The 17,326-nt window shown below is 51.3% G+C and overlaps 5 protein-coding genes across 5 annotated transcripts; 3 read left to right on the forward strand and 2 right to left on the reverse strand.

The window, feature by feature from the left end:
* The first annotated feature begins 515 nt into the window (after window positions 1-515).
* Window positions 516-1,680, forward strand: LY79DRAFT_192300 (uncharacterized protein). Its single transcript, XM_060551399.1, has one exon. It carries the CDS (start codon window positions 737-739, stop codon window positions 1,463-1,465), a length of 729 nt encoding a protein of 242 aa, XP_060414278.1. The 5' UTR covers window positions 516-736; the 3' UTR covers window positions 1,466-1,680.
* Window positions 1,681-1,872: 192 nt separating this feature from the next.
* Window positions 1,873-2,939, reverse strand: LY79DRAFT_192339 (uncharacterized protein). The gene is made up of 5 exons (XM_060551400.1): window positions 2,732-2,939; window positions 2,456-2,658; window positions 2,279-2,357; window positions 2,091-2,229; window positions 1,873-2,038 (listed from the first exon to the last, which is right to left on the reverse strand). Exons 2-5 carry the CDS (start codon window positions 2,652-2,654, stop codon window positions 1,928-1,930), a joined length of 528 nt encoding a protein of 175 aa, XP_060414279.1. The 5' UTR covers window positions 2,655-2,658; window positions 2,732-2,939; the 3' UTR covers window positions 1,873-1,927.
* Window positions 2,940-9,525: 6,586 nt separating this feature from the next.
* On the forward strand, window positions 9,526-10,002 carry LY79DRAFT_515186 (uncharacterized protein; the record flags this gene model as incomplete). The annotated part of the gene is made up of 1 exon (XM_060554688.1): window positions 9,526-10,002. One exon carries the CDS (start codon window positions 9,526-9,528, stop codon window positions 10,000-10,002), a length of 477 nt encoding a protein of 158 aa, XP_060414280.1.
* Window positions 10,003-10,037: 35 nt separating this feature from the next.
* Window positions 10,038-12,095, reverse strand: LY79DRAFT_659175 (phosphatidylinositol N-acetylglucosaminyltransferase). The gene has a single exon (XM_060562739.1). The coding sequence runs from the start codon at window positions 11,799-11,801 to the stop codon at window positions 10,230-10,232; it is 1,572 nt and encodes a 523-aa protein (XP_060414281.1). The 5' UTR covers window positions 11,802-12,095; the 3' UTR covers window positions 10,038-10,229.
* A 4,630-nt stretch (window positions 12,096-16,725) lies between these two features.
* Window positions 16,726-17,323, forward strand: LY79DRAFT_192405 (uncharacterized protein). The gene has a single exon (XM_060551401.1). It carries the CDS (start codon window positions 16,781-16,783, stop codon window positions 17,207-17,209), a length of 429 nt encoding a protein of 142 aa, XP_060414282.1. The 5' UTR covers window positions 16,726-16,780; the 3' UTR covers window positions 17,210-17,323.
* The last annotated feature ends 3 nt before the right edge of the window (window positions 17,324-17,326 follow it).

A 17,326-nucleotide genomic window follows, 5' to 3' on the forward strand; every position in this document is an offset into this window, starting at 1 on the left:
TATAGTTATAGGTTATTATAGCCTTACTACCTTAAGGCTTATTAGCTTTAGTTAACTAAAGTAGGCAGTAATAATAAGTAGTAGTAGTACTACTAAAGGTATAGCCTTAAGCTTTAGTTAAATTAAAAAAATTACTAATAAAAGCCTATATTTATTTAAATTTAGTAGCGCCTACCTTTATAGGCTTAGTAAAATAAAAGTATTACTTATAATAGGCAGTAAGGTTATTAAGTATAATAATAAGGCTAGCCTAGGTCTTAGGGACACATAAGGTAAGTCTTAATAAAGTAAATAGTTAGATAGGTAAGTAAGCTAGTAAAAAGAATATTCTTACTATTAAGCTCCTTTTAAAAGTCCTCTAGGTTAAAGTTAACTATATTATCCTTATAGTTAAGCAGTAAAAGCACTTAAAGGGTTATAATTTTGTTATCTAATGTGTTAATTATATTAGCCTTACTAGTAGTTAACAGAGGAATATCTAATACTATAGTAATATAAAGAAAACAATAATAATAGGGTAAAGGGTTAATTAGTAATAAATAATATAGTTAATAATAGGTTAACAGTAATAGGTTAGCAGTAATAGGTTAGCAGCAATAAGTTATTAACTTAATATTGTTACGCGTAGGTAGGTAGTCTAGTTAACCCTGAAAAAACGCAGAGGATATAGTGGACCTACATTAACTGGATTAACCAATCAGAATATCCAAATATATCTATTATTTTAATATAATTAATGTTAGTTGCAGTGCGGTACTTCAGGGGCCCATGGGCAGACCCACAATGTGTCTGCCTGTTAACCGCTACCCCTCCAATTCCCCCTCCGCTCCCGGACGCTGTAATTTCAGCACATGAACATGAACTCGGCGCCCCACTGATCAAATCACGTCGTCCTGTTTATTACCCTCGACCGTGGCTCAGTCGCCCACTTTCGGCGTGGCTGGAGCACATGCGGTCGAGCCCCGCAAGTGGAAGGAGGCGGGGACGCCGGGCTTGGCTTCCCGTTCCCGCTTATTCTTACATCTCCCTAGGTTCCGTTGTTTCGTCATCGTCCGAGATGCTCGGCAGATCGAGCAGACAAACAGACGCGAGGCCGAGCTCGTTTGTTGAGACAATCGCCGGACTTGTGGCCCAGTTCACCGCAACAGAGGCACTTGATCGGCTTGTTCTTTGCGACCTTCTTGGATTCGGGGTTTTGAAAACATTTCGATGCCTTGTGGCCCAGTTCACCGTAACAGAGGCACTTGATCGGCTTGTTCTTTGCGACCTTCTTGGATTCGGGGGTTTGAAAACATTCCGATGCCTTGTGGCCCTTTTTCATGCAGTGGGCGCACACGTTGCAGGATTCGCCCGTGTGACATTCCCAGCAAATAGAACAGATCTTCTTGCCCAAGCAGCGTGGCTCTTGCGAATGTCGCTTCAGTCGATCCTATGGAAACAACATCCGGCAGTTAGACAGATGTGAGCAATGTTCCAGAAACGATTAGTTGGGATCGCGGCTTGATCCAGCAGCCTACTGACATTTGAGCTCCGCATTCTTTAAGAAAGGACCCAGGTTTAGCATTTTATTTTTGTGGTAATGCAAACTCTGGTCTCTCAAAAGCAAGAGCATGCCATCGAATGCGTGGTCGATCAACCACTGCGCCTCGGAGGTCGCATACCTAGTCAGTCTGGGCAATGTTGCAATATTGCATGAATTTTTGAGCCATGCAAGAAAGGTATCCTCATTGCCTCCGGTGGATTTTTTTCGCACAGTCAAGGTTGGAATCGTCTTCAGACTTGCTAACCAAGTCGCCGTCATACTCAATGTAGTCTGAATGTAATGAAGCAGACTCGAGTATGATGCGGGCGAAATATCAAGGTCGATAACGTATTCGTTTCGAACCCTGGATAGCTTCAAGTCGTCTTCGGTGACGACCCAGAGGTTCTAAATTGACGATTGGTTTCGTAACCCATCAATTCTCGAAAGTAAGATAGATAGATAGCCCCCTGAATGGAAGGCATGTGAGAGCGCGGCACCTTTGCTGCTGATGCGAACCTGCTCCTTGTCAGAAAAATCGTAGTATATTGTTTGCTTTGTTTGAGCTTACAAATACTTTTTCTTCATGACAGGTCTCTTGAATATGTCCATGGGCCCAACTAGTGGTCCTATTGTCTGCACATGTATCCGTAGAATTCTGGATGGACAACGTTGAAGTACGTTTGTCTCGACATGCTACGCAGGATGTACTCCAGCTGGTCAACCAGAGCAACCAGAAGCTATACCCTTCTTGCTAACCCGTTGTGGATTTGAGAATGGGGTGCTACCATATTATAGGTTCGTCTATATCGCGATAATGAACTCCCGCTAACTGGCACTGTTACGTATTAGCCTGCTGTTGCAAATTTTACTTCTGTTACCTCTGCCTCGAAAAGTGGAAGAGTTGCTGGTGCCTTGTCTGGGATGAAGACTGACTTATTGCCGCCAGCAAGGAGAGAGTCCAAAGAGACCTACAAGTACTGACGTCTCCATGAAGAGTAGCAGGTGAATAAAAGCAGAGCAAGTGGGGACGTGGCAATATGTTCGATCTGTTGCCGAATACGCGTGGAAGATCTTCGCAAACTCGTCTAAGAACAACCGTCCTGAGATATGGTCGATAGGGATAGCGTGCCATAGCACTAGAGAGGCAAAAAGGTTCATTGTTAGTAGATGCCTCGAAAAGATTCCAAAGATAATCAGCGCAGTACATGCCTTAATAACTACTGTTTTTGTAGAGTTCGCGCGTGTCGTGTATATCCCGACAAATGACGCATTTGGCTGTTCCTGCAAGCTGGTTTGTTGGACCCCTTTGGAGTAACTGCTACTTATGTGGGCGTGACAGCACAACGGCGAAAGTGAGGCAATATTGTGATATTGGCGATGTGTGTGAAGAGGAAGAGAGTGGGCTGCCCGAGGTGGGCAGAGGCTGCCCAAAGGAGGGAGGAGGGAGGAGGTAGATCACATGACCCAGTGGGGTCCTCCCTCAACAACGTATTCAACTGACTTTCGAGGAGTTCTGAGTCGGTCCCAGATACTTCATGACTTCTGTAAAGGAGCATTGAATAGCGAGTCCTCTAACGAGTCCTCTAATAGACTCGATGTATCTGGCGCATCGGTCTTCAGGATTTAGGAGATGAACGGGATGCTTTCGATCTCTGCAATGAAAGATAGACCACTGAAAGATTATAGTAGAGCCCGCTTGGCCCGATATGAAATACTCCCAAACGGGATGCCCGGTAAAGTATTATCCTTGATTGTTGCTGATTTGCTTCCAAGTCTCGAACCTGGACAGTACCGTTTGGTTTAAACCTCGCCCTGTCCACGGAATGTCAGCGTCCCTATCTGTAGCTCAGTATCAACCGATTGAAAGCGCGATAAAGTGAGCTTTGATCTGGGGAGCATCGGAATAGCCCTTTTGGATCTGGTTGGAGCAAGAGGAAACGTACTTTTCTTACTGCGTTACTCAGCATAAGGTAGCCGAGATCGAGCAGGTTGACCAATGGCAGAATCTGTTTCATTCTTTGAACGGCACAGCCCATTATTACACTCCTTTCAAGTAGTACTGTGTCAGGACAGCTCTATCGCCTGTGTACTGCGTACCATCGAGGGATTTGCAAGGTTGTGTGGATGTCTTCGATGCTTTATCTTTAGGAATTTCCGGCAAGACTCTGAAGTGGTGCATCCGTAATGTTCGGCTGCTTGACTCAATGTATGTGAGGCCGTCTTTTCTCAAATGTTCGCTTAAGATGGTACCGCTTTTAGCGTTGCCGGCTCTGGTACTTGAGCAAGACGATTCAGCTCCTGAACAGTCCCAGCATTGTCGATGCCCAGCCTCCTTTTGGAAGAAGCCGAAATAAGCGAAATATACTCCGGATGGTTCCTTGTGGGATCACCCTCAAGTTGAGTTGGGTTGAAACCTGCAGAAGGACCAAAAGGGGCGTTGGGCCTTGAGCTGATAGAAGTGGCTCAGATAGTGTCACCTCTTGGTCGGTCATCTTTCCGGTGGTGTTACAGCCAGGTATCCAATTGGAAGGAAATGTGCCGTGGTTAAGGAAGTTTCGGTGGCCAGGTCAATGCTGGTGTTCGAGTGGTCCTTCGCGAGACCGCCCTCGGGATTCACGGACCAAATATCTGATTCATGGTCTCTGCCTCAAAACATCCACCCGCGAGGTATCTTACGACCGCTGAGAATCTTATATAAGTTTAACCGGGTATTTAAGCCCGGTATATGGGCACTTTATCCAAGCACCTGGTAGGTTTTGTCTCCCAGCCATTGCTTGCGACACCGCAATTTACCACTATGTAGTGGACTTCTCATCGAAACAATGGCTGTGTTGCGGCAGCAGCTTTGCAGCAAGCCCATCACAACGACAAAACTTTACTAATGATTGTGTCGGCTCAAAGAAAAATTTCCTTGTACTCATCATTTCCATTACCGTCCATGGCTGTGTTTGCATCAACATTGCCAGATTGGTCCCTAAATGCTGCACCATCCCGTTTTTGTTGGCAGATTTCCCGCACTTTACTTCTGTTGGACCTGTAAGACCCAAATAATTGTTTGATCAGTCGGCGCCAAAGACTCTAACAAACCGACAGACGCAGAGAGAGTTTGGCACGGTTGCTACATACCATCTAGCCTTTTTGCCCTAACTTGTAGTCCATATGTGTCGGCCCGAAACGGGGATGAACCTGCAGCTGGGCGAAGCAGCAACAACTCCCTTTGCTATTGTTGTCAGAAGAAGAAAAACTGTTCAAGGAATGTGTTTGCCTACAATGCGGGTTTGGATATATCTGCTCAGACCAGACAAATGTTGGGCTGAAGTCCGGGCTGGCAGCGCAGCTGATCGACAGCTGATCTGGGCAACCTGGAAACCTGTACCTAGGCACCTAGATTCCAGCCCATCTGGGCCCAGATGGTGTCACGAGACATATAAGCGTTAGTTGCTACCCCGTAACTAACGGCGTCGTTTTTGGTTACGTGGCAGACGGGCTAGCATCGCCATTACCTATCGCAATATATCTAGATGAACCCGGTCGGGCTGGTATCGCCGTTACCCATCGCGATGGACCCAGATGGGCTGGCATTACTGGCTATTGTTATTGAAGACTGTCCCTTCCATCTTGTGGTGGTTGGGATTACATATTATCTACAAGTTACTACTTGTGACAAAACCTTTCATTTCCCTGTAACAGATTATGTGGTGCAATACACCCTAGATCTCTAAATATGAGTGAGTTAAGCGCACACCTTTGGTCCAGTCACCTAGGTGTTGGCTAATTGAAAGAGTGCAATCTATGACTTGTGGTGTGATAGAAATCTTATTCGGGAGGGATTGAATACCAGCTAGTGACATGAGTTGTCTTTTCCATTGCTGGCAAGGTGGACAAGCAGCGTGGCTGGCTGGTAACACAGGCAGACTGAGCTGAGATTGCTTTGATGCCCCTTCTTTGGTATCTTGTGCTGCAGGAGTCTTAGGTTCTTCATAGATACCTAAAGTGATTGGATTGAAGAGACTGAAGAGGAGGTAATTTGAGATATATACTCCTATTATGTCGGTGGTAATACCCATGATTCAGTTTTAAGCTTAGGGGAATAGGGACTGCTAAAGTGATCATTATCGCTATTGTATCACCTTGTACTGCTTTTTTTGCTGGTTTGTTCTTGTTCTTTTGCATTGAAATCTTAGGTAGGTAGGTAGTTGGTTTTGAAAAGCTTCATCCTCAGCGTACCTATCCTATGCATCTACTCTATGCGGGCTTGCTTAGGTTCTTGGCCCATTTGGGTGTGTTCTACCTCACTCTCTTCACGCTTTTCTTCTTCTTTTTTTGTCTTACTTTCCTCTCACTTTCTTCACTTTCCTCACTTTCCTTCCACCTTCTATCTCACTTTCCTTCTACCTTCTATCTCAATTTCCTTCCACCTTCTATATCACTTTCATCCCACTCTTTGTCTCACTTCCCGCACGACACTCATCAGCACCCAAAATCTTCAACTCTGTCACGTCTATCATAACAAGATCCTGCTAAGGTAAGTTCAGATATTCAATATCTTCTTCTTTTCTGGATGAAGCGTCATCTGCACTGTTGCACTAGAGGCGCGAAATCTTCCGGTTAAATTTGAGCGTGTCTTGAGCGGATGAACTCTTCGTTCTTTATCCATCGACTGCTGTTGCATCAGTCTACCTCGGCGTCATCGCAGAATACATCACGAAACACCTATGGCGTTCTGGTCTTTTTTTTTTCTTTTTTTTTTTCTTTTTGCGTTAAGAAGCTGACGATAGCGTCTCAGAGAGAGGTGAGAGCCGAGATCAAAGATGGAGTCTGGAGCCGGCGATGGTTGGCCTGATGATCCTCCGAAGAACGAAGGCGGAAATGAGGACAGCACTTGGCCAAATGATCTTCCGAACGCCCAAAATGACAGTGATAACACCATTGTAAGTTTCGCAATTTCTCAGGATCAAGTCTCTTTCCACATGATATCTAACTATTTGTTTCAGTGGACGCCTACTGAGTCGCTGAACTCTCCTCACTGCCTGCTCACGATCAAGAACGGAGACCGAACTTGGAAGTCAACCCCCACTGCACAAGACGCAGAGCTGATTGGTAAATGCGGAAACGAAACAATATCAGTCAAGCTCAAACTCGGCACTGCTACCTTTTCTCCGATGATGCTCAAGTACCTGAAGCTTGAGTTTCATCTCTACGAGGGCAAGTTATCTGACACCCGCATTGCCGAGGCGCTGGTCTATTTCAACCAAATGCAACACATCACCGTTGTTGACCTATCCATGGATGATACTCAGGAAGCTCTGGAGAAACACCACGCTGAAGCTGTAGCACGATCGGGTGCGATCAAGGTGTCTCTTGCTACGTCCCGAGTTACTATGAACACGTCAATCCAGCAACGCTTCTCATTGAACGACTTCTACAATCGCGAGATGCACAATAACCCAAAAGTTATTTCACACGGAAGCAGATGTGACGACTTGATTACCATCAAAAAGGCTCTTGAGTCACAGGGTGTCATCAACATTGACCTCTTGCTCAACAAACCTCTCATCCGTAGCGGAGAGGACTTCACGGAGGTCCTGCAACATTTGTTCTCACTGGCACATGAAGCGGACACACTGAAGTATCCAATGGACGCATGGTTTTCAAAGAGCGACCGAAGTCACGACTTGCCTCTCGGACATGTCCCCAGACTTGACGGCACTCTGCCTCGGGGACTAGTCAAGCAGCAGCCCCTGGTGCGTTTTCAAAACGAAGACCAGTACATGATCACTCAGGTCGTCGGTTCCGTGAATCAAGCGTTCGCAGAGCTAGTTGCAGCTCAAGAAGTGGTGTCAACTGAGTTCTCTGCGCATGTCGTCCCTCTGCGAAGCTCCAACAACAACTCTCAGTTCGTGGTCATTATCAAGCCCAAGGGACATGACATCTACCTCCCAACGTATGGAGAGACTTGCCACATCCAGATTCCCAATGCCAAGCTCAATCGCTCGGTTGTTCTTCCCGATGTGGCTGAGGTGGCGGAGTCGCTCCTTGATTTTGTTCACTTCCAACGCCAGGCGAGAGCTGAAAAGTTCATCAAATCTGTCCGTGGAAAGCTTTCAAAGCTCATGGATTCGGAACACGAAGATGAGGTCATCCTGAGCTTGCGGGCCGCTGATGATGAGTCTCCTTTAGCTCACGAGACTCGCATTACAAACTTTGTGATGGACAACACCAACTCCTTGGTTTCCAATGACACCGAGACAGTCATCGAAGATGAAACCATCTGGTTTCCAGCAACAAGAATGGACTTCAAGTTTCCCAAGGTCCCACACGATGCCCAAACATATCTGGCATCATGCCCTCTTGAGGCGAGAGACGACACGGCAGTAGACCACAACGCGCGAAAGACAATCTCTGTGGAGCTACCCTTCGTCGAGCTGGACACATCTGTTTCCCTTGATGACTATATGGAGTCAGTTCTTGCTGATGAGAAGCAACAAAACCTCACAGCCTTTGTTCGACGCACCACCTCAGACAAGACGATTCGCGCAGAGGTATTTGCTATCAATGCGCTCCACAACCCTGAATCAGCCAAGCAGAACGTGACAATCGGAGCTCGCAACATCGATGCTTACAAGTACATTCAGGGGTTTCAGCCTGATAACGCGCCCTCCGTTAATCTGCATGAAAGGTTTCCAGTTCTTGGGGAACTCTCTGGGCTCGACCATCAATCACCATCGTCTTCCTGCCCCGAGAAAATCGAATCGCAATACGAAAAACTGGACTCGGCCAAACAAATGATCATTCGTCATCTCGACAATCTGCCCGCGGGCTTGGCCTTTATTCCGGGAGTCGCAGGCTCTGGAAAAACAGAGCTGATCAAATTCATTGTTGCAGCATGCACGTTCGGACAGGGAACCGCAGAGCCCGTGCCAACACTTTACCTCGCTCCAAACAACCAGGCGGTAGATGACATGGCCATCAAGTTCCAGGAATACTTTGAGAAGCTGGATCTGGCGGGTGCTCCGGATATCATACGTCTATACGGTTTAGACTTCGAGTTCAAATCTGTCACTCGTCTTCTTGCGCCTGGCCTCGACCACTCTTACCAGTACTTCGACGAAGACAAGGCCCAGGATGTCATCCAAGAAATGGACTCCGAGGCTCAAAGTAAAGATCCGACAGACCTAGCCTACCAATTACTTGAGGTTTATCAGTTTGAGAGAATGTGTCTTGACATGAATAAGCATCAAAAGAAAAGTTGCTCGAAGCGAGCTCGGTCCACTAATGTGTCCGCAGATACCGCAGCCGTTGCATATTACCGGGCTCACATAGACAAGTATCCCGAAATCCGTACCATCCTCAGAATCGGCGACCGAGATGGCCGTTTGAGAGATGATGATCTCAAGGCCTTGCGGATGTATGTCAAAGGCGTTTTCAACGACATGCTATTCGATTTCAAGGGAATCATCTGCACGACACCGGTGGTTTCTGCCAATGCAATGGTAAAACGGTTCGCAGCCCAACTGGTGTTCACAGACGAAGCCGCACGCCAATCGGAACTCAGCTCACTCATCAGTATCTGTCACTACAGTCCTTGTGCTTGGTTCTACTTGGGAGACCCAGAGCAGCTCAAGCCTCACGTTAGTGAAGAAGCCAAGTTAACTGACAACCCGTTCCTCAGACAGATGTCTGTGTCTCTACTCGAGAGAGCAGTCTTGGCCGGTGTCGAGCTGGGATGGTTGACAGTTACTCATCGCCTCCGAGGAAACCTTTCACCGCTGCCGTCCAGGATCAATTACGGAAATCTCATGACAAACTATCTTGACGACATGAATTGGACTCCTTCAACTTTGGCATTCGTAGCTGAGATGAAAAAGCTACTCGGCGAAGACACGTGCCAAACAGAACCATCTCGTGTGGTCGTGCAGTTTCCCTTTTCCAAGTCGACTCTGGCTGGCAATTCATCCAGGAACATCACGCACGTACGATGGGTCATATCTCAAGTCAAGAAGATGTTTCGGAACCCAGAGCTGCAGAATGTTGACTCTACTGGGAAGGCCAGGTTTCTGATTCTGCCATTGTACAGAGCTCAAGTTGACTTGTACCGGAAAATGCTGCTGGATGAGCGGAAACAGAGAAACATCTCAGCCGAGGACTATCAGCGGATCGAAGTCCGAACCCTTGACTCTGCCCAAGGTGAGGAGCGAGATCTCGTCATCGTCGATTATGTGCAGACACGCAAGCCTGGATTCTGCTTGGATCCAAATCGTAATTGCTTGGCCACGACTCGAGCAAAGCAATGCGAGATTCTCATCATCAACGCCGGGATGGTCAAGGATCCACGTGCCGAGAAAAGCAAGGTCGGGCAGATTCTTGCAAACGCCATCGAACTTGGGTATGTCTTGGAGGTACCATCGTGCACCAACTGCCAGGATCCAAGCCACACAGACGATGACTGCACTATGACTGTGAGTGATGGGATGGAATGAGGATAGGTCATCAGATGGATGATGGGATGGATGATGGGATGGATTATGAGATAGATGGATTAAAGAACATGTCACCAGACAGGCCATCAGACGAGTTACATCGTCGCAGTCGAAGCATTAGTTTCGGGTTGTTCGTATAATATACCCATGGCTCTGAATTCATGTCTAAGTAACTCAACATCAGAAAGGGAAAAGGGGGCCATCCCCCTCCACCCGTATCTCCACCATCAGCCGTCCTCCCAGAGCCGCCGGCTCATGATGATGGGCCTCGCCGGGTCCCACGGCCCGTAGATCTCGTTCTTGTACTTCTGCAGGCCGATGAGCCACCAGCTGCACCCGCCCATGGCGACGGCCGAGATGAGCACGCTGACGACCATGCCGGCGACGGCGCTCTTCCACGGCCACCCGGCGGCGGTGGCGGCGGTAGCGGCGACCCCGCCGTCGTCGCCCACGATGACGCCCACGCCGGCGCCGGCGCCGAGGACGAGGAGCGCCGTCATGGCGTAGTTGTAGCCCGAGCTCCGGTGCCGCGCGTAGCGCCGGAAGACGGGGAACAGGCCGAACACCTCGATGCTGAAGAGGGTGAGGCTGAAGACCTGGCCGGTGGAGGGCAGGCGGCTGGCGAGCACGGTCGAGGCCATGAGGGCGGCGTTGGTCGACAGCGAGGCGGGGATGTTGACGCGGACGCCGCCCGAGTAGTCGAAGAAGAAGATGTTGATGGTCAGCAGCCAGAAGGACATGGCCCAGATGCTGTCGGGGGAGGTCGACTTGGTCAGGGACTTGAGGATGGGCGAGAGGCCGAGGAGCGTCGAGTAGATGAGGATGGCGCTCTTGACGGTGCTGAGGCGCTGGTTCAGCCGGCTGTTGTCGTCGCCCGGGAGGGGGAAGGAGGAGCGGCGGGGAGGGGCCTGGTTCATGATTTCCTGGCTGTGGCGGCGGTAGGCGGACTGCGAGGTCGCCGAGGTCGTGGAGATGAGTGAGCTCGCCGAGGCGGAGTGGGAGTGTCGCGTCGGGCGCTCGGGAGCAGCGGTGGTGGCGGCGGAGGAAAGGTTTGTGAGGGAGCTGGCGGCAGTCGTTGCTGCCGAGGTGTCGTCGGCGTGCGACGGCGGGCGTCGCATGCTGCTCGTCCTCCGGCTCGGTTCCCTCCGGCCGGCGACGGTGGCACCGCCGGCCAAGCGGCCGAGCTCCTTGCGCTCCTCGTCGGCCTCCCAGCGCTCCCACAGCAGCCAACCGAGGAAGGTTGCCAGGCTGCTGAAGGACACGACCGAGGTGGGCGGCACGCGCTGCTTCTGTATGAGAACGAAGCAGACGATGAAGATGATGACGGAGCAGACGTGCTGGACGATGACGGTGGAGTCGGCGACCAGGGGCCAGAAGTCGTAGGGCTGCAGGCGGGGGTTGCGTTGCAGGCTCTCGAGGAAGGTATCCTGGTCGGTGTAGTTGTCCGGGTAGCTCTGCTTCACCCACATCAACTTCTTCCAGGTGCGCTTGCGCGTGCGGCGGGAGCGGGAGCGGTCGCCGACGGTGCTGTGCCGGAGGTGGGCGCGGTGGGCGCGGTGGGCGCGGTGGTGGTCGGGCGCGGCGGAGGCATCGGGAAAGGAAGGGATGGGTCGGCGCGGCGGCGAGGTGGCCAAGAAAGCATCTTCGGGAGCGAGGCGAGAAGGGTCTTGGCGGGTGATGTTGGTGTTGCTGTTATTGGTAGTGTTGGTGCCGCCGGTGCTGGAGCCTACCGGAACGGTGGAGGAGCGGGTAAGGGGCGGGGGGAGAGAGGCAAAGTCCGTTGGCGTCGTCGGCGACATGGGGCCGGGACTGCCGAACACGGCGTGCGAGCGAACCAAGAGAAAGGATAAAAAGCCCGAGGCTCAGTTCAATGGCTTCGGGCGGGATGCGTATTCGATGATTGCCGGTGCTAGGACCGAGCGAGAGACCCTTTCTCAGCCTTGCCGGCGCGAACAGACTGTTGTCAGGGCGAAGGCGTGCAAGGCTGAAGCAGATTGGACGAGACTAGCCCATAAGCCGAGAAGAGAGGCAGGTCCAAGAAAAAAAAAGAGAAAAAGGTACGTGCACAGACGGGGAAAGGAGATTGGTGGGGGGTGACCGAGTCAGTGGGCTGCGACGGTAGTGTAGGCACGGGTCCATGGATGACTCTCCATGGATCATCGACAAGGGCTCTCAGGTCAGTGGCCCGATTGGGAAACCCTTCTTTTCTTTTTCCCTCCCAGCGAGCTAGCTAGCATCAAATGTCGGCGGCCGAAAAGCGCGGCTCCCGGCCGCCGCTGAGCTAGGGAGCCGAGCCTGTAAAATCCCCAAAACAGCTACCATAGGCAGCTCAGGGCCGTCGTAGTATTCTTATTTCGTGGAGTGACAGTGGCTTGGCCGATGGACCGGTCGAGATCTCGTTGCCAGTTTCTATCATGCTTAACTCTCTTTTCTTGGTTGCAGGCCTGTGTACTGTGTACTGTATACAGCTTAGCTTAGCGGCCTACGAGTCGCGACTCATCAACACCTCGAGGCCAATCCGCCCCGGCTTCTCAGCGACTGACGCGTAGCCCATCGTCCAAACAGTTGGAGAGGGCCGTCCACTGCCCCGGATCCCTCGATGTCACTTTCTCTGATTGGGGAACTCAAAAGCCAGCAGCTTGCGCGTCTGCCCCTTGGCACGAGATGGAGAGACGTTGTTGAGTTTCTGGTTCTCGAGGCGAAACCAGCCCAGAAGTCCCGTTTACCGCCTGCCACACCATCAATCAACTCTGTCGAGATGATACGACCCGCGGGATCACCATCCCACTTCCAGTGCCATGTAATACGAGTTGCGCATGGCGTGCGCCCGACTCTCGAAGGGAGAAGGTCCCGAACGGAGTTCCACTCACCCCGATGGGAACTGGCTTCGCCGCACCCCGTAAAACCCTTGGCCCGTTGGGATACGAGGGAGAAAGTTCTAGAGAGTGGCTTACTGCAATCCCCATTCCAATTCCCAATTCCCACAGCTACGTGTATAACTTCTAGCCTGGACATTCTTCGCCAGGTGGCTCGCAGTAGCACAAAGCTTGTTACTCGTCCCCTGGGCGGCCCATCATTGGGTAGCCCCCCACCCCTGGCTGCAAGTGGCTCTAGATTGGTGATTGGTTTCTTTGCAAATATTGTTCCCTCACCCCTTGCCCTTTCCAGACGCTTTCCCCACATTGTCGATTGTTGTTTGCTCTCTCGCGTGTCCGCCTGGTCTCCCCCGAAGGCAGGCTTATCCATGCTGCCCCCAATTTTTCTTCCTTTCGCTCTTTTCCTATTTTCTGATTTTTGATTTATATACGGAGTGCGTAGAGTTTCTATTCTCCCTGGCTCGTCCCAGTGCTCTTCGCGCTAGCACGGTCGAGGCCGACTTGTCCAGGTGCCTAAGATCGCCTTGCAGGGACTAGGCCGGACAAGCGTGCAAACCGGCTTGGATGTGGCTGCTTATTTTGGAACTTTTTGACGGTTGAAGAAGGCAAACCCGGTGACAGGAAAGGGGCGAAGCCCACTCTCGAGTCGCTAGTGTTTCGACAGGCCGAGTGTGAATGGCCTCACCCTATGTCCGATGGACGCCAAGCCAACCGTCGCGTAGACAGTCTGCTCCTGAGGCTTCGTTACATCAAATGAATGACAGGGCGATCTGCGACAAACCGGCTCGACATACTCTTTCTCAAACAACAAATCTCTTGGCAGGAATTGCCGGGCATTTGTAGGTGGAGAGTCTGCGGGCCCGGTGACCAGTAAGGACCCATTTCCCTTGGGCACCGCATGGTATTGTCGGTGGGTTGGTCTGTTGAAACCGTTTTGACGTTCGGGCAATCTCACCATAGACGGCAAGAACAGGCGGGTTTCGCTGTTTCTGCCGATGTGGGCCTCGGTTGCGATGGAACAAAACTGTCACAGGAGAGGCTCCAGTTTCCCAGGACAGATGGGGTTCAAGGGCGGCGAACCCACCGGAGAAAGACGTCCACAGCGTTTCAAACCCCCGCGATGCCTCCAAAATAGCCAACGTGCAACTGCTACTGCTGCTGGCATATCTCGGCTTCCTACTGCATTCATACCAAGTACTCCGTATGGCGATTCCAAAACCCCCCGAAGCAAGGAATGCGGGCTGGCGCTTATCAGTGGGACCTTGTCGTCGATCTACTAACGCTTGCTTTGCAGTGTGACACAGTCACTTGTAAACGCATTTAGATTTGCCCCTGGCAGTGGTTCGTACTTGGCAGAGGGACCGTGTTGGCCGTAGGCGTTTCGGTGCTGTTATCGTACGATAGGGGTTGAAAAAAAAAAAAAAAAGACGAAAAGACAAAATAAAAATTCATTGCAAGGCCGTTTCCCGTCTCATGGACACTCAATGGCGCAGTGCATAACAAGGCAGGTTATTGCTGACATGTGCCTCCCATTCTATTCTGTCTTGGGTGCATTGGCCCGGCGGCAACTGTGCAATTTCAATTTCGTCTGTACGAGGTCTGTGGCACGGCAACGCCAAGCATCGTGCCTGAGCACGGACTGGTTGGGCAGGTCGTGGCCTATACCAAGTACGTACATCGTATAACATACCGAGTGTACGGAGTACGCATCCTGGACCAGGCGAATCAAAAGGAACTTGGGCATCGGCTTGTCTCGTTGATGTCGACATAAGCCTGAGCTGGGCCACAAGATGAAGGAGAAAGAGGTTAGCAGACCTGTGTCTGTGCGAGCCAGCGTCCAATTTCGTGCTTGTAAGATGATTGTCCGTCTTTTTTTTTTTTTTTTTTTTTTTTTATATGCTCGATGCAGAATTTGATTGGTTCTGTCTTTGCACTGAGTGCCGGCTGCTTGCGCCCATGCATTCTCTTTTTTTTCTTCTCTCCGCTTGTGGTTTGCTTCCTTTTCCCTTTCCGAAAAAGAATGGCCGCCGAGGAGGGAGGGGAGGAGGGCTGGGCTGGACGCGGCCGTGTTTATTGGTATCTGTGGGAGTTCCGCTCGCAATGGGTCGGTATTATGTGATACTCCCTGTTGCAAATTGTAGGTGGACGACGGGTTGGAGCCGCCGTTCCTGTCCAATTTCTCTCTCTATCACTCTGCGGTAAGTCAACAGCAGCACAAACCCTGGCTTAGACTCACACAGGGTAAGCAGCCACCCACTTGCTCCAGCTTCCACATGTGGAAGGCAGGGTGGGAAATGAGGGTCCGGGTGGGTTTTGGGAAAGCTTGATTCTTTTCTGTGATGTGCCTGGCACGGTGCCCTGTACTAGCCTAGGTAGGTACCTCCTGTTAGACTGGTACCTACCTAGCCACCTAGGTAGGTAGGTAAGATGGGTGTAGGTAGGTAGCCTGGGCTCCCTCCTCCTTCCTCCCTCACTCTCTCCGTTGTTCCTGCCAATAAGCACATGCACAAATCACGAGGCAAGAAGGGGGGGGGGGGGCGCCCCATGGCTTGTTTGTGCTGTTCGTCTTCTCTTTCAATTCAATTCAATTCAATTCAATTCGACGTCTTCCTGACCAAAGCATGAGGATGGCAACCAAGGTCGTCAACACCAAGGGCGGTCGGTACCTTCGGCACGGTGCAACGTCTGGGACTCTTCCCTCCATCAGGAACCATCCCATCTTTGAGCTTCACCTCAAGCCTGTGACGGCAAGCGTCGAGTCTTTTCCAGGCATGAGACCCGCAGTTCTTCCGGCTCTTCTCCTGCTCGGTCGCCGCCGGCTTGCGCATGGGACCCCTCGTCCGTCTTCCGACTGTAACAAATGGAAACCGACATCGGCATGCATCTCTGTTAAGACTCACGCCGGGCGACTAGCCGTACCCAGAGGACCTAATCAGCTAACTAAACTAAAGCAACTTGGCAGTGTGCCGTATAGGAATGCCACCGATCCTAAAAGCGCCTCCCAGTGGTTATGATTCTGCTTAGAGTTCACTAGCGTCACGAACAATGCATCCTGCTGCTCACTCCGCGCCCAGCTTGGCACCGATCTCCAACGTCTCGATTGAATTCGTCGTCTGTCTGGAAACAGAAAGCGGCCCTTTGGGAAGTTGTTGGCAAACCCAGAGACGACCTTCCATGTCATGGCTCAAACCACCAATGGGGCCCGAGCATGCCGAGTCTTCAAAACTCGCAAAGACACAGGGAGGCCCGCGAGCCTTCACCAGAAACAATCATCGTTCGGTCGAGTGAATCAAATCGGCTATTCGGCAGTTTTCCCTCCTCTCCATCGCAGATCCCCATGGTCTGTCATCCATCGGGCGGTGTGTCATCGCCGTCGGCCTGCTCACATTACGCACCTATCTACATTGTTTGTCTGCATTGTCCAATGCCTATTGCAGGGCAAGCAGCGGGCTACTGCCACCTCTTAGCCAGCCTCGAAGTTTAACAAAGGATCCTTGGGCCCATGTTTATTGGTGCCTCGGGCAGATGATGCCATGTTCTTTCTTTGTCTGCACCGGTGCAAGCCCCCCCCCCCCCCCCCAGCTGAGGGCTGGTGGAGAAGCATGCAGCCAGAGGGAGAGAGGGGCCATGTTGGAATTGGAAAAGCACCGGCTGCATCGCACAGGGTGCACCGCTGTCCCCTTGTACAGGGTCCAGAGCATCCCTGCGTCCAAGGCTCAGCCTAGATCCTGGTCTTGGCCTGGAGCCAGCATCCGCTCCCCACCTCAGCCCCTCGCGCCCGTTTTAGGGGAGTAGAGCAGGGCCCCGGGGGAGAGCTGGCTGAAGGGGGAGAGAGAGTGTGCACCACCGCATACAGAGAGGAACAGAGACACCACCGCTCCCGGGTTCGTACAAGCTATGGCATGCCTAAATGCGTTCGTCGGCCTGGTCTTGTCTTGCTTCCTCTGATCATACATAACACTCTACCACCCATGCATGCATGCCTGGTCTCCCCTTCTCCATACTTTGCCCCTACCTACCTAGTCAACGGATGCTTCCATCCTAGCCCCGAGCCCCTCGACCCAGACGACTTGCAGTCCAAGACGTCTCTCTCTTCCTATATTACTTTCAGACCTCGCTCGCCTTGGCACGTCAGTCCCGCGAACACCACCTTCTTCTCATCTGGTCTTTCCTCCCCTTCCTCCTATCAGTCGTCTCGCCTCATCTGCCTCACTCCGAACAACTTAGGAACACACCAAAGCCGTTACTTGTTTTGTTTCATTCGCTTGCGAGGTTTCCTGCCCACCATTACCCTGCCGACCCTCTCCGCCCGGGTTCTTTTGCCCGTCTAACTTTCTGGCCGCCTCGCCGCTGCCTCTAATAGCTCGGCTCCCCAGACTTCTTCACCCAGAATTCTCATAACCACTACCAGCCGTCTTAATCTTTGACGGGCTTTGGATATCGGTGAA

Source organism: Colletotrichum navitas, assembly GCF_030913465.1.
Source record: "Colletotrichum navitas strain CBS 125086 chromosome Unknown LY79scaffold_28, whole genome shotgun sequence".
In the NCBI taxonomy this organism is placed as follows: Eukaryota; Fungi; Ascomycota; class Sordariomycetes; order Glomerellales; family Glomerellaceae; genus Colletotrichum; species Colletotrichum navitas.